Source organism: Chiloscyllium plagiosum, unplaced genomic scaffold (assembly GCF_037043375.1).
Source record: "Chiloscyllium plagiosum isolate Xiang-an unplaced genomic scaffold, Cpla_swu_hap1 HiC_scaffold_7, whole genome shotgun sequence".
NCBI classification, from domain to species: domain Eukaryota; kingdom Metazoa; phylum Chordata; class Chondrichthyes; order Orectolobiformes; family Hemiscylliidae; genus Chiloscyllium; species Chiloscyllium plagiosum.
Window position 1 is genome coordinate 49,140,765 of NW_028270145.1, and position 27,506 is coordinate 49,168,270.

The 27,506-nt window shown below is 41.5% G+C and overlaps 1 protein-coding gene across 2 annotated transcripts in view; it reads right to left on the bottom strand.

Moving 5' to 3' along the window:
• Positions 1–277: 277 nt before the first annotated feature.
• agps (alkylglycerone phosphate synthase) overlaps positions 278–27,506 on the bottom strand; it is a 153,747-nt gene continuing 126,518 nt past the window's right edge. For both annotated transcript variants that reach the window (XM_043693534.2, XM_043693535.2), the window contains 3 exons: positions 26,884–26,983; positions 18,209–18,266; positions 278–2,395 (listed from right to left, as the gene is read on the bottom strand). In XM_043693534.2, coding sequence (XP_043549469.2) covers positions 2,274–2,395; positions 18,209–18,266; positions 26,884–26,983 — 280 coding nt within the window. In that variant the 3' untranslated portion in view covers positions 278–2,273. The remainder of the gene's footprint in view (positions 2,396–18,208; positions 18,267–26,883; positions 26,984–27,506) is intronic.

The window sequence follows — 27,506 nt, forward strand, 5'->3', positions numbered from 1 at the left end:
GATGCATTCAAGCAAAGGCCAAAGTTACTTCAGTGCAGAAATCGATCCTATAGTAGAAAGAAAGACATTATGATGAGTAATGTGCTTGGAAACCAAAGAATAATTGGCAAGGAGGAACTTAAGAGGTATTCATACAATTATTTTAACATTTCTTGACAAATTAATTCCATGCATATGATTTGCTTTTTACTTAATAAATACTTGGCTTTAGCATCCCACAAATGCGTAGTTAGAAATAAAGTGCCTATGGCTTATAAAGAATTTCAAATATCTGATGAACAATTCCTTACAAGTTTATTTAAAATAAAATCCAAATTAAATCACACAAGTACCTTACCAATACAATGAAGGAGCCAACAGACTTCAGACAGGAAAGTGCTCATCAAGTTTGTTGAGAATATGAAAACTTTGTAAACTAGGATGACAGAATAATGTTCAGCTACAGAATGTTTACAAATGAGTTACAAATCAATGGGTTTCTGGCACACATTTTATAAATTACCTCCAGAAAAATTGAACTTGGCAAATTGGTGGAAGATACAAAATAAGTGTTTCTTTCTAAACTTTACTTCAAATAAAATAAACACTTAGCCAAACTTTTAGAGTGGACTTCGGCCAAATGTACCTTTTATTTGTAATTTATCATCCTCTTCCTCTTTTGCCTCTTAACTGTAGATAAAATATGTGAACAGTTAGTTCCTAGGCTTTAACTGAAGGAAGAGGAATTTCCCCCTTCCAAAGTTTTTCTCTAGTTTGCTCTCTCACCTGATTCTTGCAAACTGGCAGTGTACTCATGTCCATGTAATATTATCTCTGTCAGACTGGCGATTAAATGTGTTCCTGTTTCGTCTCTGGGTAAAAGTACATTAATAATAAACTTTAGGTTACAAACGGAATTACTACTTATGGATGTGTAAACTGGACATTTGAATTGCTCATAAAATATTTTGTTCTAAAAAACCATGCCTGAAAAATAGGCATCTCTGCTGGAGTCAGATGAAGAGGGAAGAGAGCAAACTTCACATTCAACTTTACATCAAGCAGTAGCACCGGTAAAAGGCACACCATATACATAACCACTTGAGGGAGCTAAGAGTATTGATTACACAGCCATTGGTCCACCAATATCCAAGTCATGCTAGTTCTTTCACAAGTGAAATGCCAGAAACTCAGATTAACAGTAGATGCTTAGTAAAAATGGACACAGTTTCTAGAAGAACTGTAAACATATTTTCAAATGTAATCTGGATAACTGCACACTGCTAAATTAAATATTATCACACAATCTTGATATTCTTTCAAGCAAAATATAGACGCCTTGAATTGCAAAGTGAGTAATCACACACAGCGTTAATGTTATATATTAAATGTAACCATTTCCAGTACCTCATGCAAGTAAAAAAAAAAGCATCTTGTGGCTGTGATTTCAGATTTTAATTTACAGAAACCTGTTTAATGCTCAGCATAACTCGGAATAGAACACACTCATACAAAGAAAACTGAAAAAGTATCCAGTATTGAAAGAATTCAAAAAATACTTTAATTAGTATGGATGATGTAAATAACATTATCCATGTATCCCTATTTTGTAAATTTAAATGTCATTCTTTAGTCCCCAGGACACTATTGAGAATATTCCTGGAAGTTAACAATTGCAACATTTGAATGTAATCAAAAACCCATAATTCACAAAGGAAGTGAAATACAGTGTGGATTCTGTACAATGATATTTTTCCCTTTAGGAAGAAGCTTACAGAAAGGTCATGGAAATAGAGAGAACATTGTACAAAGTTTAACATTGAGTAACATTTGCTTATAGTACTGAATTAACATGCAAAAAAAAAAAGTTACCAGTAACAAGCAGGTATGGCTGTGTGATTGGTGCAAAAGGTTTTGAAGGACATAAATAGGCAGCAATTGTAAATCAGAGCTGACCGTCCATGCCTTTAAAAAAAGTTACCAGATAATTATTTAAGTGACTTCCAAGCATTTTTTTAAACTGTCAACTGCATATCCTGCTTGTTGCTTGAATACACTTGTCAAACGTTCTCAGCTTTACTGTAACAGGGAATTGCACGCAATACAAGTTTCACAGCTGCAAACACTTGCTGTGTCCCATATTAGAGAAATTTTAGCTGACAAATTCTACTGCAAATATTTTGTTTACAATGTGTAAGTTGTTAATTTTTTTTATAGTTTGGAGATTTCATCTTTGATGGTGGGATCCACTTCCTTTCGAAGAATTCGAACTTTAGCTGCTGAGCACATCTGATTTACAGAAGATTTCGATTTCCAAAGATATTGTTGGGATCCACATATTGCTTAACAGATTTCAGCATCCCAATACCAACATCCGAGATACTGTCCTTCAGCCATCGTTTTCGTAACTTACCCACTAGAAGACAGACAGAAAATGCTTGAGTACACACTTTATGTTGAGAGATCAATCTTTTGAACATGGCAAATAAATACTGTATGATAAATGATTTTATTTAGAAGAGGAGAAATACAGTGTCATATGATTTATTGAGCTTCACTGACTATCAGGCTCATTAAACTCAGTGCTCCCCAAAAAAGGAGCTGCACGGTCAGGTTCAATGCAAAACGGAGAACCAATATAAGATACATAAAGATTTGTAGATTTTACTGAAGCTATTAACACTTAAAGCAGTGGCTTCAATTGTTTTCCAGTAAAATGCATTCCTTGGTAACAGGGCCAATAGATCCAACAAAATTTATAAATTATGAGAAGTGGTTTATTTCTTACTGCATCTTTAAATAAGCACATTGTGCAATTTAGCTGAATCATCTTGGTCTCTCAAAATACTGAATAGCTAATGTGAATCACACTGCCATTTTTATCAGATAAATATAATTTGACAATTGTCTATATTCATTTGTGTAGCATAATAATTCATGAATGACATTCTTAACAAATCTTACAATATTACTACATAAGCCTGTCCAAAAACAGCTCAACACAATACAGTACAGGTGGAAGATAAGCATTATTCCAGTCAAGTCCACACACATATATACAACCAAACAGCTACTGCAGTTACAAATGTAATTGCCCAGAAAAGGACACATGCAGCAGTTGACTGGACGGAACATATTATTGCCACTAGGGTGTAGAAACTAACACATGCTTGAATGCACACTTCCAACACAATTGTAAACCCATATGGAATTGCACTGACTTTTGAACAGCTAGAAAACAAACATCCCTGCATAGAAAATGAAGCTACTCAGAGCTCCAAAAGCAGAAGGCACTTGGAGTGCATCATTAGCTTTGTCAGAATGTTAATTTGCACATCCATCTTGTCATATTTCCTCAGTTTATATTTTTATCAAAGTAAATTGAATATTCATTTGACTAGTGAGCTGAAAACCTGCAGACCACGGGCTGTTTTATTTGCAATACTGTTTAAAATTAATTTTCTCTGTTGGAGTAAAGTATGTTCACTTTTTATCTCAAGTCAAAGACAAGAAAATAAACAGGTTTTCAACACTGAAAATGCTTTGGCCTTCGTTAAGTAAGTTGGAGCAGAGGGTTGCTTGATTGAAGTAGCCAAATAAGTAGTGAAACTAATTTTTAACTTTATTGTCACAAGAACAAAATTAAACCCAACACTATCAACTCAAGTTGAACATAAATTTTGAGGCATCTTAAATGTTAAACAGAAGTGACCACTGGCCAAAAGCAAATAAAATGATTTGAATACTTGAAAGCATAAAACCTCACACCAACTACATGACAAGAGCTCCTAGAAAAATTAATTACTTGCTACATAGCATGATGAAGCAAAAATGTACGCACCAACACTTAAAACTCAAGAATACAGTGAATATTATTGAAAGGTTAGAACTTTCATTATTTGGCCTTAGTCATTTTATTATCTCTGCCCCGCCCCGCCCCTCCCCTCCCCCCACCTTCCATTGCACTCCTGATGTGCACCTTATAGACAGCATACAGTCACTCAAGAGTCAGGGAGGGAGTTACTTGCTGCAAAATTATTGTAAAACAGTATTTATAGAAACTGGTCCAATTCAGTTGCTGATAAATGGTAATCTCTAGGATGCTGACAGTGAAGGATCTACACATGAATCACAGAAAGTAAGAGTATACTAACTAGTCCTTTGTTTCTGGATTAGTGGTGCTGGAAGAGCACAGCAGTTCAGGCAGCATCCAAGGAGCAGCGAAATCGACGTTTCGGGCAAAAGCCCTTCATCAGGAATAAAGGCAGAGAACCTGAAGCGTGGAGAGATAAGCTAGAGTGGGGGGGGGGGGGGGGGGGAGAAAGTAGCAGAGAGTACAATAGCTGAGTAGGGGAGGGTGTGAAGGTGATAGGTCAGGGAGGAGAAGGTGGAGTGGATAGGTGGAAAAGGAGATAGGCAGGTAGGACAAGTCATGGGGACAGTGCTGAGCTGGAAGTTTGGAACTGGGGTGAGGTGGGGGAAGGGGAAATGAGGAAACTGTTGAAGTCCACATTGATGCCCGGGGGTTGAAGTGTTCCGAGGCGGAAGATGAGGCGTTCTTCCTCCTGGCGTCTGGTGGTGAGGGATCGGCGGTGAAGGAGGCCCAGGACCTCCATGTCCTCGGCAGAGTGGGAGGGGGAGTTGAAATGTTGGGCCACGGGGCGGTGTGGTTGATAGGTGCGGGTGTCCTGGAGATGTTCCCTAAAGCGCTCTGCTAGGAGGCGCCCAGGCTCCCCAATGTAGAGGAGACCGCATCGGGAGCAACGGATACAATAAATGATATTGGTGGATGTGCAGGTAAAACTTTGATGGATGTGGAAGACTCCTTTAGGGCCTTGGATAGAGGTGAGGGAGGTGGTGTGGGCACAGGTTTTGCAATTCCTGTGGTGGCGGGGGAAGGTGCCAGGATGGGAGGGTGGGTTGTAGTGGGGCGTGGGCCTGACCAGGTAGTCACGGAGGAAACGGTCTTTGCGGAAGGCGGAAAGGGGTGGTGAGGGGAATATATCCCTGGTGGTGGGGTCTTTTTGGAGGTGGCGGAAATGTTGGCAGATGATTTGGTGTATGCGAAGGTTGGTAGGGTGGAAGGTGAGCACCAGGGGCGTTCTGTCCTTGTTACGGTTGGAGGGGTGGGGTCTGAGGGCGGAGGTGCAGGATGTGGACGAAATGCGTTGAACGGCATCTTTAACCACGTGGGAAGGGAAATTGTGGTCTCTAAAGGAGGAAGCCATCTGGTATGTTCTGTGGTGGAACTGGTCCTCCTGGGAGCAGATACGGCAGAGGCGGAGGAATTGGGAATACGGGATGGCATTTTTGCAAGAGGTGGGGTGGGAAGAGGTGTAATCCAGGTAGCTGTGGGAGTCGGTGGGTTTGTAAAAAATGTCAGTGTCAAGTCGGTCGTCGTTAATGGAGATGGAGGTGTCCAGGAAGGGGAGGGAGGAGTCAGAGATGGTCCAGGTAAATTTAAGGTCAGGGTGGAATGTGTTGGTGAAGTTGATGAATTGCTCAACCTCCTCGCGGGAGCATGAGGTGGCACCAATGCAGTCATCAATGTAGCGGAGGAAGAGGTGGGGAGTGTTGCCGTTGTAATTACGGAAGATCAACTGTTCTACGTAGCCAACAAAGAGACAGGCATAGCTGGGGCCCATACGTGTGCCCACGGCTACCTCTTTGGTCTGGAGGAAGTGGGAGGATTCGAAGGAGAAATTGTTAAGGGTGAGGACCAGTTCGGCCAAACGAATGAGAGTGTCGGTGGAAGGGTACAGTTGGGGACGTCTGGAGAGGAAAAAACTGAGGGCTTGGAGGCCCTGGTCATGGCGGATGGAGGTGTAGAGGGATTGGATATCCATGGTGAAGATGAGGCGTTGGGGGCCGGGGAAACGGAAGTCTTGGAGGAGGTGGAGGGCATGGGTGGTGTCTCGAACGTATGTGGGGAGTTCCTGGACTAGGGGGGATAGGACAGTGTCGAGGTAGGTAGATATGAGTTCAGTGGGGCAGGAGCATGCTGAGACAATGGGTCGGCCAGGGTGGTCAGGCTTGTGGATCTTGGGAAGGAGGTAGAACCGGACAGTGCGGGGTTCCCGGACTGAGGTTGGAAGATCTCCTGAGGTGATGAGGTTCTGTATGGTCTGGGAGATGATGGTTTGGTGATGTGGCATGGGGTCATGGTCGAGGGGGCAGTAGGAAGAGGTGTCCTTGAGTTGACGTTTGGCTTCAGCGGTGTAGAGGTCAGTGCGCCAGACTACCACTGCGCCCCCTTTATCCGCTGGCTTGATGGTGAGGTTGGGATTGGAGGGCTGCGCGTTGTGAGGGTGAGAGGTTGGAGTGGGGGAGCGGGGTAGACAGGTTGAGGCGGTTAATGCCCCGGCAGCAGTTGTAAATGAAGAGTCGAGGACAGGTAATAGGCCAGCGCGGGGTGTCCAGGTGGATGCAGTGTGTTGGAGGTGGGCGAAGGGGTCCTCGGAAGGTGGGCTGGAGTCCTGATTGTGAAAGTAAGCTCGGAGGCGGAGGCGACGGAAAAATTGTTCGACGTCACGGCGTGTATTAAATTCATTGATGTGTGGGCGGAGGGGGATGAAGGTGAGTCCTTTGCTGAGGACTGAACATTCGTCCTCAGTGAGGGGAAGGTCTGGAGGGATGAAGAAAACTCGGCAGGGCTGGGAGCTGGGATCTGGTGTGGGTGTGGAGCTGGGAGTGGGGGCGGAACCTGTAACTGGAGTGGGTGTGATGGTGGGGGGAATGGGGGTGGAGTCATGAGCAGGGGTAGTGTTCCCCTCAGGGTTCTGGGGGTGGGATAGTGACAGTGGAGTCTGTGGGGGGGGGGGGGGGGGGGCGCGTGTCAGCAGAATGCAGGTGAGTGGCGCTGATGGGGGCGTAAGTGGTGGTGACCACAGCAGTAGAGGTGGCGGAAGTCACTGAGCGTGTGGCATCAGCGATGATGTGAGGGGTGGAAGTGATGTCACGTGTGATGCATGAGGAATTGTGAGGGGCGCAAGTGGCTGTGGGACTGGCCGTGATGGGGGCGGAAGTGACATCAATCAGCGTGGGGGGTGGCAGCTGCATCAGCCGCATGGCTAATGGCGTTTGAGTAGTTTCCGAGGCTGGGGATATCTTCTGGAATGTTTGAGGAGCGCTGGTTATGGAGGTGGGTAGATAAACGTTTGTTGTACTTACAGTTTTTGATGTTTAAGATGGAATTGAAATACTGTTTGTTGAGAGTATGAATTCTCCTGAGGATGTAGTGCAGAGTGGGTCCTTTGCAATTCTGAGAAAGTGTGGCCCTCAGCTGAGGCAGGGCTGACTGTAGAGCGGTTAGGTACCGGTGCATTGCTGCGAGCGTGGAGCAGAGGATCTTGAAGGAGAACCGTTGCTGGTGTTTTTAAATCTGTAGTCTGTACTGTTTGTCTTGTTCGGGTCCGACTCTGCTGGTTTAAAGGTGGTCCGGAGTGCGTGTGGGATGAGTTGGTTACATAGGCAGGCACTGAGGAAGCAAATGTGGCTGTGGTAGCGAGTTTGTTTCAGGACATGGTTGAAGAGCTTCAGGGCAGACCGTAACAAGGACAAAACGCCCCTGGTGCTCACCTTCCACCCTACCAACCTTCGCCTACACCAAATCATCCACCAACATTTCCGCCACCTCCAAAAAGACCCCACCACCAGGGATATATTTCCCTCCCCACCCCTCTCCGCCTTCCGCAAAGACCGTTCCCTCCGTGACTACCTGGTCAGGTCCACGCCCCACTACAACCCACCTTCCCATCCTGGCACCTTCCCCTGCCACCGCAGGAACTATAAAACCTGTGCCCACACCTCCTCCCTCACCTCTATCCAAGGCCCTAAAGGAACCTTCCACATCCATCAAAGTTTTACCTGCACATCCACTAATATCATTTATTGTATCCGTTGCTCCCGATGCGGTCTCCTCTACATTGGGGAGACTGGGCACCTCCCAGCAGAGCGCTTTAGGGAACATCTCCAGGACACCCCCACCTATCAACCACACCGCCCCTATCAACTCCCCCTCCCACTCTGCCGAGTACATGGAGGTCCTGGGCCTCCTTCACCGCCGATCCCTCATCACCAGACGCCAGGAGGAAGAACGTCTCATCTTCCGCCTCGGAACACTTCAACCCCCGGGCATCAATGTGGACTTCAACAGTTTCCTCATTTCCCCTTCCCCCACCTCACCCTAATTCTAAACTTCCAGCTCAGCACTGTCCCCATGACTTGTCCTACCTGCCTATCTCCTTTTCCACCTATCCACTCCACCCTCTCCTCCCTGACCTATCACCTTCACACCCTCCCCCACTCACCTATTGTACTCTATGCTACTTTCTCCCCACCCCCACTCTAGCTTATCTCTCCACCCTTCAGGCTCTCTGCCTTTATTCCTGATGAAGGGCTTTTGCCCGAAACGTCGATTTTGCTGCTCCTTGGATGCGGTCTGAACAGCACCACTAATCCAGAATCTGGTTTCCAGCATCTGCATTCATTGTTTTTAACCTACCTAACTGGTCCTTTGAGCCTGTTCAATGGCATTACCATTGCAAAAGATAATGGGTTGATTATCCCTTGTTGGAAATGGGTTACTGCATGGCACTTACATGGCATGAGTGTTAATTACCAATTACCTGTCCAAGTTTTCATGCTGTTCACATCTTGCAGCATATAGACTTTAATTTTGTTTTTGGATGAATAGATCTCCAAGCTTTGTGCAGCATTGATTTCTGAAACCAGAAGTCAGCACACTGGCATGTTGATCAGTGTGCATAAAACCTCAAGAGTTGCTTTGACAGAATATTGATATGGACACAGACTATTTCATTATCTGAGAACCAGCAAATGAAGTTGAATGTTATACATTCATCAGTTAACATCCCCATTTCTCGTCTCATAATGGAGAGGAGGTAATTGATGAAGCAGCTGAAGATAGTTGGTCCTAGCACACTAACCGGAGGGGAGTGGACTGAAATAATTGACCTCAAGCAACCACCACCATTAAGTGTAGTAATCTTAAGATCTAAATAATTGCTGATCAATTACTCATCAATTGGCACTAAAAATTAGCTTGATAAAAATGAATCAACATCGAGTTTGCTTCTAAGTTCTAAGTAATGAGAGTTGAAACTGTATAAAAGAACAAAAGGCCAGAATTCAAAGTAATACATTAGTACTTTAAGTTAAATTCTGCATTACCAGAGCTGCTGTCACTCAGATGAGACATGAGCAACCCAAGATCCACTTGTTAATTTAAGTGTGCATTTAATACATTTATGTGAAGAGCAGACTGATTTGGTAGTGACACTGACACTGCACAAAGACAGATTAAGCATTCACTTCTTTGCAGTATGCCACATTAGTTGTACACAAAATGACCGTGTCCATATAATAATGCCAAAATCAAACATTTAACATGGAAAGAGATTTGATGGTGTTTTTGTAATTTCAACCTTTCCTTCTTTCAACAATTCTCAGTATAAGAACTTACGTGAAGTTCATGTTTCTTAGATTACGCCAGTTTTCTTCAATGCACCAATGAAGTAAGAAGAACTCCATTTATCACAAAGTAATTGCAAGCAGACAAACTAGTCTGCCTCTTTCCAGCTAACTATTATTAATCACAATTATAGCTGAGACTGTGCAAGAGAAACAATCAATTTTTTCGATGACACTAAATTCTCAACAGAGAATACAAGGGCAGGACCTCAAGGTCAGTAAATGAAACGGATAATAATAAGAAAATTCAGCACAGAACAACTTCCACAATAATGTATTATACCTGATATAATTGTACTGTTATAATTTGTCATACCGTGTTCTCAAAATAAGCCCTCAAGTTCAACATTCAATTTTGTCGCTGCAATGCATTTCATCGAATAAATGCTGAATGATCTATGGTATATATGTTAGAGTCATAGAGATGTACAGCATGGAAACAGACCCTTTGGTCCAACCTGTCCATCCCGACTAGATATCCCAACCCAATCTAGTTCCACCTATCAGCACCCGACCCATATCCCTCCAAACCCTTCCTATTCATATACCCATCCAAATGCCTCTTAAATATTGCAATTGTACCAGCCTCCACCACATCCTCTGGCAGCTCATTCCGTACACGTACCACCCCCTGTAGAAAACTTGCCCCTTAGGTCTCTTTTATATCTTTCCCCTCTCACCCTAAACCTATGCCCTCTAGTTCTGGATTCCCCGATCCCAGGGAAAAGACTTTGTCTATTTACCCTATCCATGCCCCTCAATTTTGTAAACCTCTCTAAGGTCACCCCTCACCCTCCAACGCTCCAGGGAAAACAGCCCTAGCCTGTTCAGCCTCTCCCTATAGCTCAAATCCTCCAACGCTGGCAACATCCTTGAAAATCTTTTCTGAACCTTTTCAAGTTTCACAACATCTTTCCGATAGAAAGGAGACCAGAATTGCACGCAATATTCCAACAGTGGCCTAACCAATGTCCGCAACATGACCTCCCAACTCCTGTACTCAATACTCTGACCAATAAAGAAAAGCATACCAAACGCCTTCTTCACTATCCTATCGACCTGCGACTCCACTTTCAAGGAGCTATGAACTTGCACTCCAAGGTCTCTTTGTTCAGCAACACTCCCTAGGACCTTACCATTAAGTGTATAAGTCCTGCTAAGATTTGCTTTCCCAAAATGCAGCACCTTGCATTTATCGGAATTAAACTCCATCTGCCACTTCTCAGCCCATTGGCCCATCTGGTCCAGATCCCGTTGTAATCTGAGGTAACCCTCTTCGCTGCCCACCACACCTCCAATTTTGGTGTCATCTGCAAACTTGCTAACTGTACCTCTTATGCTCATATCCAAATCATTTATGTAAATGACAAAAAGTGGAGGACCCAGCACCAATCCTTGTGGTACTCCATTGGTCACAGGCCTCCAGTCTGAAAAACAACCGTCCACCACCACCCTCTGTCTTGTACCTTTGAGCCAGTTCTGTATCCAAATGGCTAGTTCTCCCTGTATTCCAAGAGATCTAACCTTACTAATCAGTCTCCCATGGGGAACTTTGTCGAACTTCTTTTAATTGACTGTATTTTTCTTAATTCAAGGATTAAATAATGTTTGGAAACTTTTCATTTTGGTAAAATGGGCTTGAAAGCTTGGTGCATCAGTTGAATATTGCACAGACAATATAAGCCTTTGGCAACTGGAGTTGGCATGGGAAGCTTTTGTGGGTGTAGAAAAGAGAATGAAAGTGCAAAAAGTTTAGATTCAGAGGTCTAAATGATGTGAGAAAAGACGTGGCTGGGATGGTTGCAGGAGTGTTTAGCAAGGCTCTAAATGGATTTGAAGAGCTGTTGTGAACTGTAACATGTTGGGAGGTGAAAAATTAATACAAATTGATGATGTAGACATGATAGTGAAGAAGGCGTTTGATGTGCTTGCCTTTATTGGTTGGTACATTAAGTACAGGAGTTGGGAGGTTATGTTGCAGCTGTACAGTACATTAGTTAAGCCACTTTTGGAATACTGCATTCAATTCTGGTCTCTCTGCTTGGGAAGGATATTGTGAAACTTGAAAGGGTTCAGAAAAGGTTTACAAGAACATTGCCAGTGTTAGAGGGTTCCTGCTATAGGGAGAGGCTGAATATACTGCAGCTATTTTTCCTGGAGCATGGGAGGCTGAGGAGTGACCTTACAGAAGCTTATAAAATCATGAGGGCCATGGATAGGGTAAATAGACACGGTCTTTTCCCCAGGGTGGGGGAGTCCAGGACGAGGGGGCAAAGGTTTAGGGTGAGAGGGTAGGATTTCAAAGGGATCTAAGGGACAACATTTTCACACTGAGGGCCATAGGTATATGGAGTGAGCTGCCGGAGGAAGTGGTGGAGGCTGGTACAATTACAACATTTAAGAGGTACTTGGATGGGTACATGACTGGAAAGGATTTAGAGGGATATGGGCCAAATGACTAGATTAATTTAAGATATCTGGTCGGCATGGATGAGTTGGATCGCAGGGTCTGTTTCCATGTTATACAGCTCTATGATTCTATGATGGCAGTGATGGGTTATGGGATTTAGTGCAATACATGATGTAACACAGAGATGCTGCAATTTATAGACAGAAGATGGTGGAAAATTAGCAAAGGCTATTGTCATCTTTGTATTCAAATGGCAAAACATGGAAGAAAAGGAGTAGTAAAAATAATCCATTTTATGGACGGAGATGAATAGGATTAAAGCTCACCTTTGCAATAAGGTTTTGTACGTGCTAATGCAGTTTGCAAATGACAAGGAAGTGAACTGGTTTCAGCATAAGGGTGTGAAACTTAAGGCAGGGGATAGGAGTTATATTTTCCCAATGTTCAGATTGAAGAGGTTGCTACTTATCCAAGATATCAGGCACGCTTGCAAGTTCTCAGTGTTAAGCATAGAGGGAGAAGTAGTAAAACTTCTATTAGCATAAAGAAGAAAAGTGCTGATGTCACTGAGGGATAGCACTTATGTAAGAGATGGCATCAAATGGATTAATGGCAGAGTCTAAAACTGTCACAATGTCAAGAAGGTATTGCTTGAAGTGCAGTAACCCCAACAATTTTAGAAACTGAACTCACTTAGTAACACTAATAAATTAACCAAACCAGAAAAAGTTAGACCAGTGAATGTTTCTTGTTTCTTGAAGGAACATCAAGATATCTAGGCTTTAAAGGAGTCTGCCCCACACCATGCAAGATTTTTCTTCCAGCTAACAGCTTCAATGCCTGCCTTTCCTCAACACATTAGGGTCTCTTCAGCCCATTGAAGAAATTTTCAGAGGAGACAAAAGCCCAGTGGTATTATTGCTAGATTATTAATCCAGAGACCAAAGTAATGTTCTGGCAATCCAGGTTTGAATCTGCTATGACAGATGGTGAAACTTGAATCCAATAAAAATCTGTAATTACGAGGTTTGATGTGACCACAAAACCATTGCTGATTGTTGGAAAAATACATCTGGTTCACTAATGTTGTTTAAGGAAGGGAATCTGCTGTTCTTACCCTTTCTGGCCTATATGTGCATCCAGTCCCACAGCAATGTAGTTTACTCTAAACTGCCCTCTGGGTAATTAGAAATGGGGAATAAATGCTGGCCTGGCCAGCAGTGCACACATCTTGTGAATGAATAAAAAATGGTTCTATTTTGCCTCCCCATAGAGTTTACCTAAGTTCCCTCTCTGCTGAATGCAACTACTGCATCCTCACCTCTTCCTCACTCTCCGATACATCACCTCTCCCTCGACATTATGCAATTATTCCATTTGATCATAACTCCCCACTTACAATGATTTAGATGACCAATTAAAGTACCAAATGCACAATATCACTGAAATAGATTATGTTTTTCAAAGTGTCAAGTCTTCCCAAACCCATGCCTGCCCTCATATCTGTTTAATCCCATTTCTGACTAGCTACCTGACTTTATTCTTGAAACATTGATAATGCTTCTGCTTGAATTGCTTCCTAGATTTCTTATAAATATTTCTAAATACCTCAATCATTGGTGACAGACTGTTTCTACCAAGCATTTACATGTCCTTCATAATTTTAAAACTGCTACCAATCTTCTTTATTTAATCTCTGTTCCAAACAGTGCAAATTTTGGTCAGGTTTTCTTTGCATATACCAGGCAGCATCCTAATGAATCAACATCATTCCAGTTCTACTGCCTCAACACCTTGTAAACTATGTGCAGTGCAGAGCTGTTTGTTACTTCATTGGTGGTTTTCTCAAAGTCTTTACATAGACTCTCAATTATGACTTGACATATATTTCATGCCTTTTACCACAAAGTCCTGTAATTTTATTATTTTTATTTCGGGCCTTGTGCAGTTGAAGTGCTGCTTTTGATACGAATTTGAAAATCTCAATTTTGGCTTTCCTCCAAAATGTAATTGCTTTCTTTGATAAACTAAAATGTATCCCCTAGCATTTACTAACAGCCAATTCTATTTGGCACATTTTTTCTACATTCCATCAATATGCCCTTGCAGCTTTCCAGGCACCTGGATAGGAATTCCTGTTTTAGCTTTGCCTCCAGAAACAGACACCACTCCCTTTAGGGTTACCTCCAAATCATTAACATACACAATTCCAGAACAGAAATTCATGAAACACCATGTAAATACTTTTAACCAGGAACTCCCAAACCACCACCACCCAAATCTCTTTCCTCTCCCAACCAGTTTTTACATATTAAAATTGCTAACATTCCTTAATTCCATATGCGTCAATGTTTTCTAACAGTATTCATCTGGCACTGAAAGATTTTCTGTTAATCCACATTAATTTATCCTCTCCCCTGGTTCGCCCATCCATTTATAGGGTCTGCTGAGCACCACTTCCCATTTGGAAATCAGCACTGGCTACTTCAATTAATCACACTCTGCAAAGCTATGCACAGTAACACTGTGGAGAACTTCACCAGAATGAAAACAAACTCCGCCAGGTGGAGGACAACTGATAGAGTTTCCAAACAAGGAAGCAGCATGGAGTTTTGAGATCTGGAGAGCTGAAGTAGACATAAACTCTGGCAGATGAAGCATCATGTAGGAAAGTGTGAAGTTCTTCATTTTGGCAGGAAGTATACAAAAAGCAAAATGGAATAACTTCGGAACACTTTACTAGGTTGATACCGGGATCAGTGATCTGTTTTACGAGGAAGATAGGTCGGAGAGGCTGGGCTTGTTCCCACTGGAGAATGAGGGAACATGTTTCACATGTTCATTTAAGAATGGGGAAATATTATCCAAATATTAAACAGAGTAAGCAATCTGAGCCTCTTCAAATTCTCACATTTCAGATGCTTTAAGGAAGATATGACAGCAAGTTTAGGTTATGATATCGTTGACACCAACCAGAAGTGTACATGCACAAATGTACCAGAGTCTCATACAAACCTTTCACTGCCTGGAATTAATGCTTTATCTCATAGGCTAGACATTCAAAATCAAAACGTACCACCAATTATTTCTATCAACCATATACCAATAATACCAGATTTTGTTCAAATGGTTTCCTCTAGTCTACAGCTGTTGAGTTTTAACACCATTTTTCTACCTAATAAAAATGAAGCTGCCTCCATTTGATGTAATTTTCCATTCAGTATCTCATTTCCTCAATCAACCTCAATGCCTTTTGTGTTTAGTTTATCTGATCACTAATATTCAAAATATTATCTTCCATGACTTGGTAACATTTGTAAAAATTATAGTTTTATCAGTTCCAAGTTATTCATATTATACACAAGTATAGCAAACAATAATATTGATCATAAAGCAATAACATTGTTTAATCACATTTGTACAATTGATTTTAAATACTTGTGAAACCAGTCTTGAATTTGAGCAATAACAATTTAAAGACTTTTAAAGACCAGTCTCATAAGAGCCTCTGAGCATTATAGAATTCTGATCAAATTAATTTCCTTATCAATTTCTGATTCGGAAAAAAAAAATGCTCATTGAATTCATTGTCATGTTGATGAAGGTCCATTCACAATTTAGCTGATATTTCTTGACTTTAAACATACAGAAACATTGAAGATAGTAGCAGGCATTTGACCCTTCAAGCCTGTTCCATCATTCATTATGATCATGGCTGATCATCAAGCTCAATACCCTAATCATGCCCCCCCCCCCCCCCCCCCCAATATCCCTTGATCTGTTTAGCCCCAAGAACCATGTCTATCTCCATCTTGAAAACACGTTTTGGCTTCAACCACTGTGTGGTAGTGAATTCCACAGGCTCACGACTCTTTGGGGGAAGAAACTTTTCATTTCAGTCCTTTAGTGCTTATCTTTAAACTATGACTTCTGGATCTGGACTCCAACACCCTTCCTGCATCTATCTAACCTGTTAGAATTTTATAGGTTTTTAAGAGAATGCCCTTATTCTTCTGCACTCCAGTGAATACAATCCTAACTGGCTCAATCTCTCCTCATACATCGGTCCTACCATCCCAGGAATTAATTTAGTAAACCTTTGCTGCTCTCCCTCTGCAGCAAGAGCATCTTTCTTCAGATAAGGAGACTTAAACTGTACACAATATTCCAGGTGTGGCCTCAACAATGCCCTGTATAATTACAGAAGAACATTCTTGTTCCGGTACTCATTTATTTTATGAATTTTCAATCCATCACAGAAGCTTGGTTGATATTCATACCTTTCAAATTTGTGAATTAATTGCTGATATAGTATATGAAAAGCTAAAATTTAAATATACTATGAGCCAGGCCTGTTATCTCTTTGAAGATCTCCCCATTAGGTGAGACCTTGTTGACATAATGTCATGTCAACTTCTTTGTATTATATACATGCAGATTTCATTTACCACTATCTGGGTGAATTTAAATATTAATGTACATCAGATGTCAGGCTCACTGGCTTATTGGTTAGAATTATAGATCAATACCCATGTTCATTTTAAACTGTGTGGCTGTCCGAGGTTCTGCACACAGTGATTGATGTTAAGAATATTGACTATCAGTTCCGGACATCACTGCTACACATGGACCTTGGAGGTCCGCACAGCTAGCAGGAGAATAGAGAGAAGCTGAGTAATACAGCACAGTATGAGGCCACTCAGACTACTGAGACAGTGCCAAATCCCTTAAGATGCACCCCCATATCCCGATAATTTATTCTCATTTAAATATTTACCCATTCCTTTGTGAAGGTAACTTTTGAGTCTGTATCCACCACATTGTCAAGCACTGCATCCCGAATCCTAACTGTTCACTACAGAAAGATCTTTTTTCATATCAGCTCTGCCTCTTTTCCCTATCATTTTAAACCTGGAAACATTTTTCTTTATTTATTTTATTTAATTCATTCATACATAATCTTAAATATCTATCAAATCTTCTCTTGGCTTTCTCTGCTCCTAGGAAATCGAGTGGACATTATGCAGACTATCCATCTGAAGCCAATTCTTCATTCTTGGACCCATTCTAGTAAATACCTTCTGCAGACTCTCTAAACGTGATGGATATTTATTTTTGCGCTCCCCTATTGCGGACAGTGAAGAAGGTTATCTAAGATTACAAAGAGCTCTTGATTAATTGGGTCAATGGGCTGAGGAGTGGGAGTTGGAGCTTAATTTGGATAAGTGTGAAATATTGCATATTGGTACAACAAACAAGGGTCAGACTTATACAATTAATAGTAGAGTGTTTGTAATATTGCAGAACAGAAAGATCTAGGGGTTCAGGTACGTTATTCTTTGAAATTTGCATCACATGTAGACAGGGTGGTTAAGACAACGTTTAGCATGCTTGTCTTGATTGCTCAGACCTTTCAGTATAGGGGTTGGGATGTCATGTTAAAGTTGTAAAGGGCATTGGTGTGGCCTCTTCTGGAGTACGTTCAGAGTTCTGGTTGCCCTGCTATTGGGAAGGATATTATTAAATTGAAGAGGGTTCTGAAAAGATTTACCAGGCTATTGCCGGGAATGGAAGGTTTGAGTTATAAAGATAGGCTGGGACTTTTTCATTGGAGTGGAGGACATTGAGGGGTGACCTTCTAGAGGTTTATAAATCATGAGGGGTACAGATAGGGTGAATAGCGAGGAATGTTTCTTGACAGTGGATGAGTTCAAAACTAGGGGGTATATTTTAAGTGAGAGGAGATAACTTTTTTTTAAAAAAAGGATATGAGGAGGCAACCTTTTCTGTTTTATACAGAGTGGTTCATGTGTGGAATGAACTGCCAGAGGAAGTGGTGGTTGCAGATAGTTACAACAGATAAAAGACATTTGGGTAAGTACATGAATAGGAAAGGTTTGGAGGGATATGGACCAAATGCAGGCATGTGGGAATGGTTTGATTTGGGAACATGGTCAGTGTGGACTAGTTGGACCAAAGGATCTGTTCCCATGCCGTATGACTATCTGATCCTAAGAGCCAAAGTTAGTATATTTAAATAAAGGTTGCCTATAAATGTATTGTGCTCAGTACTGAGCAATAAACCTTTGCAAATTTGAACTCCCTGGTCTGTGCTGTGGGCTGGTCTTGGCTGGTGGGGAAATGTAAATAAGTTATAGAAGGGGGCTGACCAATGATAAGCCAGACTCCAGGCATCACTAACTACTCAGTCCCAATTCGCAATGTGAGAGAAGCCACTTGCATAAAGCATCAGAAGTGAAGAGAACATTATTGTACAGTACAAGTCTGAGAAAGGAAGGAGAAAAACACATGAGAAATTGTAATCACCTCCATGATGGTGAGAAAGACTTCCTCCATTTTCAAGTATCTCTTCTCTGGCTGAAGCCTAATTTAATAAAAACAAATCAAAATTATTAGTTAAATACATTCATCAACACATACCTCAAGTTCAAACATTTTTGATTGTGTGTAGAATGAAGCCATTAAAATGCTATCTAGAAAGATTTCCCTGCACAATTTAGTATCAGCTTTAACCATAAATTATACTTCTACTCTTTTCTATTAATACTTGGGCATTTTCAGAAGTTTCAAAACATATTTAGATTCCAAACAAAAATCAGGGATTGGTCATACAAAGGGAGATAGTGAGGGAAGGGATCAGTTTGAGGCTGATAATTGGGAAAAGAGGTGGGTCAAATAGTCAGGGCAGACAGGAGCAAAGCAGGGAACAAGGTAGGACTGATAAATTAAGCTGCATTTATTTTAATGCAAGAGGCCTAACAGGGAAGGCAGATGAACTCAGGGCATGGTTGGGGACACGGGACTGGGAGATCATAGCAATTACAGAGATGTTCAGAAATGGATAGGACTGGCAGCTTAACGTTCCAGAATACAAATACTATGAGGAGGATAGAAAGGGGGACAAGAGAGATTAGGCAGTGCATTTTTCATTAGGGATAATGTAACAGCTGCACTTGGACGAAAATCCAGGGAATACGTCCAGGGATGTTATTTGGGATAAACTGAGAAAAAAGATTGGGATGATCACCTTATTGTGATTGTACTGTAGCCTCCACAATCGTCAGAGCCAAATTGAGAAAAAATATTGTAAGATCTCAGTTATCTGTAAGCAAAATATGGTGGTTATGGTAGTTGATTTTAACTTTCCAAACACAGAATGGGACTACCATAGTGTTAAGGGCTTGAATGAAGAGGAATTTGTAAGTGTGTACAAGAAAATTGTGGTTCAGTATGTGGATGTACTTACTACAGAAGGTGCCAAACTTGACCTAACTTGGGAAATAAGGCAGGGCAGGTGAAGGAGGTGATGGTGGAGGAGCACTCTAGGGACAATGTCCATAGCGTTAAAATAGCAATGGAAAAGCATAGACCGGATCTAAAAGTTAAAAGTTCTAAACTGGAAGGAGGTGAACTTTGATGATTTTGGGCAAGTGAAAAACTGATTGGGGGAAGGATATATGCAGGGACAGCTGGAAAATCGGAAGCCTTCAAAAATAAGATAACGAGAGTCCAGAGGCAATATGTTCCTGTTTGGATGAAAGACAAGGCTGGAAGGTGTAGGGAATGCTGCATGACTAGAGAAATTTAGGTTTTGGTTACGAATAAAAAGGAAGCATATGGCAAGTACCAACAGCAGAGATCGAGTGAATCCCGAGAAGAATATAAAAGCAGTAGGTGTATACTTGAGGGAAATCAGGACTGCAAAAAGGGGACATGAGATCACTTTTGAAAATAGGGTTAAGGAGAGTCCAAAGGGATTCTACAAATACAATGACAAAAGGTGGACTCTGGACAGAATAAGGCCCTTTAAAGATCAGCAATGGGTGGAACAGCGAGAGATGAGGGAGGTACTAAACGAATATTTTGCATCAGTGTTTACTGTGGAGAAGGTATGGAAGACAGAATGTGGGGAAATAAATAGCGACATCTTGAAAATGTCCATATTACAGAGGTGGTGGTGCTGGACATCTTAAAATGCATAAAGGTGGATAAATCTGTGGGAACTTTGTCGGAAGCTAGGGAAGTGATTGCTGAGATATTTGTATCATCGATAGTCATAGGTGAGGCGATGGAAGACTGGAGGTTGCCAGGGAACTATAGACTGGTGAGCCTGACATCAGTGTTGGGCAAGTTGCTAGGGGAATCCTGAGGGACAGGATTTATATGCATTTGGAAAGGCAAAGACTGATCAGGGATAGTCAACATGGCTTTGTGCATGGGAAGTCATGTCTCATTAACTTGATCGAGTTTTTTTGAAGAAGTAACAAAGAGGATTGATGAGGTCAGAGTAATGGATGTAATCTATATGGACTTCAGCAAGGCATTTGACAAGGTTCCTCATGGTATACTCGTTAGTAAGGTTAAATCACAACGAAGAGGGAGAACAAGCTATTTGGATACAGAACTAGCTCAAATGTAGAAGACAGAGGGTGGTGGTGGTGGTGGTGGAGGGTTACTTTTCAGACTGGCGGCCTGTGACCAGTGGTGTGCCACAAGAATCAGTGGTGGGTCCACTGCTTTTTGTCATTTATGTAAATTATTTGGAAGTGCACATAGGAGGTACAGTTAGTAATTTTGCAGATGGCACCAACGTTGGTGGTGTAGTGGACAGCAAAGGAGGTTACTTCAGATTACAATGGGATCTTGATCAGATGAGCCAGTGGGCCAAGAATGGCAGATGGAGTTTAATTTAGATAAATATGAGGGGCTACATTTTGGAAAGACAAATCAGGGTACTTAATGGTACAGTTCTGGGGAGTGTTGCTGAACAAACAGGCCTTAGAGTACAGGTTCCTAGTTCCTTGAAAGTGGGGTTGCAGGTGGATCGAATAGTGAATTCAGCATTTGGTATGCTTGCCTTTATTGATCAGTGCATTGCGTAAACAAAGAACAAAGTACATTACAGTGCAGGAACAGGCCCTTCAGCCCTCCAAACCTGCACCAATCTATATCATCTATCTAAATCTGCCATTTATTTTCTAAGGATCTGTATTCTTTTGCTCCCCACCCATTCATGTATCTGTCTCGATCCATCTTACATGATGTAGTTCTCACCCCTACTACCTCCGCTGGCAATGCATCCCAGGCACGCACCACTCTGCGTAAAAAGACTTGCCAAGCATATCTCCCCTAAAGTTTTCCCCTTTCACTTTGAACTCTTGACCCCCTAGTAATTGAAATAGTTTTGGAGTTGGGAGGTTACGTTGTTGCTGTACAGGACATTGGTTAGCCCACTATTGGAATAGTGTGTGCAATTCTGGTCTCCTTGCTCAAGAAAGGATGTCATGAAAAAGATTTACAAGCATGTTGTCAAGGTTGGAGAGTTTGAGCTACAGGGAGAGGCTGACCAGACTGGCGTTATTTTCCCTGGAGCATCAGGGGTTTATAAAATCATGAGAGGCCTGGATAAAGGTAAACAGAAAAGGTTTTTTTCCCCCCTTGGGTAGGGGAGTCAAGAGATAGGAGGGCATAGGTTTAAGGTGAGAGGGGAAAGATTTAAAAAGGGACTTAAGGGGCAACTCTTTCACGCAGAGGGTGGTAAATACAAGGAACGAGCTGCCAGAGGCGGCGGTGGAGGCTGGTACAGGAAGGGCTGAGGGGGATACGGGCCTAGTGCTGGCAAATGAGATTAGATTTATTTAGGGTATCTAGTCAGCATGGATGAGTTGGACCGAAAGGTCTGTTTGTGCACTCTATATCTCTTTGACCCTAATGTTCCTTGAAACAACAACGGGAAAGATTGAAAGATTCTTAAAATTGCTAAGCTTTTTTAATGTCAGACAAACTTTAATAAAGCAGAATAAACTTATTCCATGCTTAAGTTTTTTTTAAAACTTAAACTTCCTCGCAATCCTTTATTGTAGCCTGCACCAGATAGATTTGTGTAGTGCTGACCATCTAATGATGCACACATTGAAGATTTCAGATTTCAAACATGGTGTCAGTGAGGCAAAAATCTTCAGGCAAGGATTTCTCCATTGGGAGAAAGAAAAACTGTTATTGAACCTTTCAGCTAAAAACAAAGTCAGAAATCAAAAAGAACAAAAACTCTAGAATTGCACGTAAGGTATATCACCAGAGAGCAAAAAAAGACAGGTCTTCTCTACTCTAAATATTCTCTTACAGAAGTAAATGTCAACACGCAAGAAGCTAATGGACCAGCATTTTCTGCTTTCAGTGGGGTGGAACACAATTATTATGAAATCCATGAGTTCATCACTTTACTCCGAAGAAACAATAATTTGCAAAAGGGATCCTTTTGCAACTGTTGCAAAGCAAGTTTGCGCCAAAAGGGAATGAACGTGGCAGCAAACATTCCTTTTAAAATTTCTTTAACTTAAACTACAATATCATTGATGCAAGCCGAAGCAAGATCTCTTAGCCATTTTCATTGTTATATGGAGCAGAATATATTCCAAATATAGACTATAATTCAGCAGAGGTTTTTAAAACATTACCTTTGACAGGGTGCAACTGATTAGAGTTTCAATATTGTTGAAGAACTTTTAGTGTAATAAACATGACAAACAGAATGGCAAACAAAAGACAAAAATGCCAAATTCCAAACAATAATAACAATTTAAGCCACAAGACAAAGGGGGTGTTTAATTTGTTAGCAAGACAATCCTGATTGGCCAAATCATTGCCATGGAGAATGCAGCAAGGAGTAACAGGCTCCTAAAGGTCCCAGTATAATTCAAAAAATATGGTTCGAACGTATTCATGTTGCTTACAGTGAATGGGTCGTGCAAATGAACATAGATCATTTCTAATAAGTGTAAACATTAGTTTATATTTTACTGGTAAGCACAGCTCAGGGTTCCCAAAACAGGGTTTTTGCGCTGTAAGCTCAGAGGCCATAATGACAGATGTGATGGCAGAGATTCTATTGGGAAAGTCTTGAGATTAGCCCCGAGTTCCTGTGTTATGGGTGACCCTTTTTTTTTTCCCCTCCAGCTTATTATAAGGGGTGGAAACCAGCTTCACACTAGCAATCTCAGTGTCTGCTGACAGCATGCTAATTCTTTCGCTTCACCGTTCACCGGGAAAGAACAAGAGAGTACACCTTCATAGAGAGATGCTACAGGTAACAGGCTCAGATCATCACAGCATTATAGGCCCACTTTGCTTTTCTAAATTTGTGTTCAACAGACTTTGAGGTTAGCAATATGCACCAAGTTCAATTTTACCAACACCATATATACCCAAATGGATGGTATAGTCATGTGAATCCCTTTAAGTTCTGTACTAGCTAGCATGTGCAATGAATTTCAGAAAAAAACGTTAATGGAAGGCATTCTAACCTCCTATATTCCATAAATTTCTCACGCATAGATGACACGTTCAGGATCTTTGAATCTACAGCTACATGCAAACATTTCCTTACTCAGTTCAGCACCCTCCATCCCTCACTCAACTGACTTTGGAGATGGAGCAATCTAACTCACTCCTTTTCCTTTACATAGTTGTTGAGATCATTCGCAACTATTAACCATGGTAATTACCTGTCAATATGCATGTTGGGATTTGTATAATTCCATGCACTATAGGATTAGTCTCATCTTGTAAATAGAGCCCTTGCCATTTACACACACAGGAAGTAAGAGCATCCAAGCTATGATCGTACACTGTGCATCACTTAAACTTACAAGCAGACCACCACCCACAACATTGTGACATGTAAATTGTTTGGTCTGCATCAATTTACTCCAGACAAGGCAAGTAACTCAAAAACCTCTAAATGGTGCTACTGTGCAATGGCTGTCCAAACAGTATTTTCCACTAACAGGATGTCATGGTCTGTCCAAAAATAAATGCCTACCACATAATTAAGGGATGCCTTGGCAATGAAATTCATTCAGGCAAATGACAGCTATTTAGGCTATATATCCAAATGACTGGCTGCTCAAGTTCCCTGTGGGTGTTTGCAATAGATATACTCAAGCAGTCAGTGTTTGCAAAAGATTAAAAGAAGTCCACACAATTAGGTATGGTTCTGTAATGTGGCAAGATTGGCTGAACAATTCTTCTGAGTGTGTTCATAGCTATAACAATTTATGATAAAGCAAGTTCATAACTTGGTTCTAGCAATCGTAAATGAACTAACAAACGCTTAGGCACATGAACATATTCTTGTTTGCCAAGAATGGGTCAAAGTTTTGATTCTTTTTCTGAAATACATAGAAGTTTGGAGAGCCAATAGCTTTCCACTGCTTTTTCGATGGCATAACTCAGCTAGAGATGACTTGCCAGATAATCAGCACTCTTTTCATCTGCAGTATAAATTCTTGTGGCTCCTTGATATTTGGAATTCTAATGCTTACAAATGCAAGGCAAAACACTTCTGCAAATATCTATTTTCAGCAATATTCAAGTCTTGCACTTTCAGGCAACTGTTTGTTTACTGGAGTTTATTTCCTTCAGCAGAGTTCATTTCAAACAGGACAGCAGAACATTTCAATTGTTCAACGGTAACCTTGTTTAATATAGACTAAGATGATTATCAGGGTATACCAACATGATCATTTTCATAATTAGATTATGATCCAACAATAAAACATCAACATTGTACAGGCATAGCAAACTTCATGGTGTTAGAACCCTTGCTGATTTTTCATTATTTTATTTTATTCTTTGCATCATTTGTGGTTTGGACCCATGAATTGTGAGCTGAAAGCTGAATGTGACCTTTGGACTATGAGCTGCAGCTTCCATACTGTGCCTTGGCAGCAGCTGCCCCAAGCTTCAGCGAGTCCCTCAACACATAGTCCTGGACCTTGGAATATGCCAGTCTGCAACACTCAGTCAGGGTTAACTCCTTCAACTGGAAGACCAGCAAATTTCAGGCAGACCAAAGAGCATCTTTTACCAAGTTGATGATCCTTCAGGTACCATTGATGTTCATTTCGGTGTGTGTCACAAGGAACAGACTGTAGAGAACAGTGTCCCATGTTACAGAGCTGCTCGGGACAAACCTCGACAAACATTCCTCTCCAGACTTCCTTTGCATAGGCACATTCCAGAAAGGTGTGTGACTCTGAAAGGTCCTCTCCAAAGCTGCTTCGAGGGCAGCATGCGGTGGCACAGAGAGTCTGGGCATGCACAAAGATTTCTCAGGCAGAGCCCTTCTCATCACCAGCCAAGCCATGTCTTGGTGCTTGTTTGAAAGTTCTGGCAATGAGGCATTCTGCCAAATGATTTTGATAGTCTGTGCAGGGAACTGCCCGACAGGATCTGCCCTCTCCTTTTCCCCCGAAGGGTTTCAAGGACACTACATGCTGACCACTTCCTGATGGAACCTTACTATCAAGCAGATGTCAAATGTTCACTGGGACCTCATGGTCAGTCTGGCAGGGGAAGGAGGACTGTGCCTGTAAAATGTTACAGGATGTAGATTTAATTGGTCTCTGGTTATCCTCTCTATCAACTTCTTGAAAAGTTGAAGAACAGAATCTTAGTTATGAGAATTAAATGAAGTTATCAGAGCCCACAGAGAGATATTTGCATGCATCAGGTCATCAGAACGCCATATGCCAGTGATCATGGACACTCTACTGGCCAGTTATATCTCATTACTTTTCCATTTGACCTACCTCTTAGCTGTGACTGTTTGTCTGTCTTTGAGAGAATAGGGACTAGAATTGAAGAGATTGGGTTGGAATTTTAGACATTAATTAGATTACTTTGTTGTGGTTCTGTTCGCCAAGCTGGGAATTTGTGTTGCAAACGTTTCGTCCCCTGTCTAGGTGATATCCTCAGTGCTTGGGAGCCTCCTGTGAAGCACTTCTGTGATCTTTCCTCCGGCATTTGTAGTGGTTTGAATCTGTTGCTTCCGGTTGTCAGTTCCAGCGCCAGTATATTGGGTCCAGATCGATGTGCCTATTGATTGAATCTGTGGATGAGTGCCATGCCTCTAGGAATTCCCTGGCTGTTCTGTTTGGCTTGTCCTATAATAGTGGTATTGTCCCAGTCGAATTCATGTTGCTTGTCATCTGCGGGTGTCATCTGCTAGTTGGTGTTCATGGATGCGGATCGTTAGCTGTCATCCTATTTGTCCTGTTTATCCATGAACACCAACTAGCCACAAAACGACATGACCAGCTATCCTTAGTAGCCACACACGCAGATGACAAGCAACATGAATTCGACTGGGACAACACTACTATTATAGGACAAGCCAAACAAAGAACAGCCAGGGAATTCTTAGAGGCATGGCACTCATCCACAGATTCAATCAATAAGCACATCGATCTGGACCCAATATACCGGCCACTGCAACTGACAGCTGGAACTGACAACCGGAAGCGACAGATTCAAACCACTACAAATGCCGGAGGAAAGATCACAGAGGTGCTTCACAGGAGGCTCCCAAGCACTGAGAATGTCACCTAGACAGGGGACGAAACGTCTGCAACACAAATTCCCAGCTTGGCGAACAGAACCACAACAACAAGCACCCAAGCTACAAATCTTCTCTCAAAATTAGATTACTTTGTTGTTCACCTTTGCACCAAGGAAGTAACTGTCTTAATAATGAATTAAGTCTTTTGTTTCAGCTTTAAACCCAGTATCTAGTATTGATTATTTACAAAGTTTCATATCAGTTATTCAAAGTGTTTGGTTAGGAGCCACTGGGATTAATTTTGAGAGTCAATGAGTATTTTAATTTTACTGTGTTGCAAATACATGGACAGGGGGGCAGATTTGTCTTAGCTGTGTGTCTCCTTGTCCTAACAGTAGCTTACATAACTAACCATGAATTTAGGTAATCAGGTGTTTTGGAAACTTCATTGAAAAGACATGGATCAATTGCACAAAATAGCAACCAATCACCATATTACTTTTTTTGGCAAATTTGTCAAACTTTATCATTATCTCAAATTACATTCAAAGAAAAGTTTTACGTTTTACATTACACTCATCTTGAAAACAAAATTCACAATAAGAACAGGAAGACACCAAGGATACTTGAACGAAATTACCTCAATTTGCTCAAAAACAGAAATTGGGTCACTTATACCCCGATAATTAAAAGCAAAGTAGAAATAGACACAGGCTCCAGCATCGTAAGTTTGCGTAACTCTGGAAGAGAAAGAAAAAGTCCAGCTTTGTTTGAGAATTACACAACTAAATTGTTCAATGACCAATTATTGCATTGTTCTTACATTTAATATATTTTAGTACAATTGCACTGATTGAAACATATGGTCTAGATTTCAGCCTAAAACCTGATTCTGTGCAAGATGTGCCACTGAGGTGAAACCCAAAACAATGAGTTTATAAATAACTGAATTTATTTTTCTATGGAGTTCCCATCAAAGCCAGTTAAAATGATAGGTTGAAGGCCTTTCAGACAGGAAGCCTGTATCACATGCTCAAAACACAGGAGTACGTTTGACCTTTAAAGAAAGTTGGTTGTGCTGGTGGGTAGCTGGGGGGCTTGTTTACAAGAGATAGGGGCAGCAAAGAGAGTCATCCGTGTAAGCCAGGGAGGCCTGATTATGGGGAGTAGGCTGTATGTAGTTAGATGGGTGTAGGGATTGCAAGGACGGGTGAGAGTAGAAAAGAATAAACAGATCAAGATAAACTGGAATTGAAGGTGAGG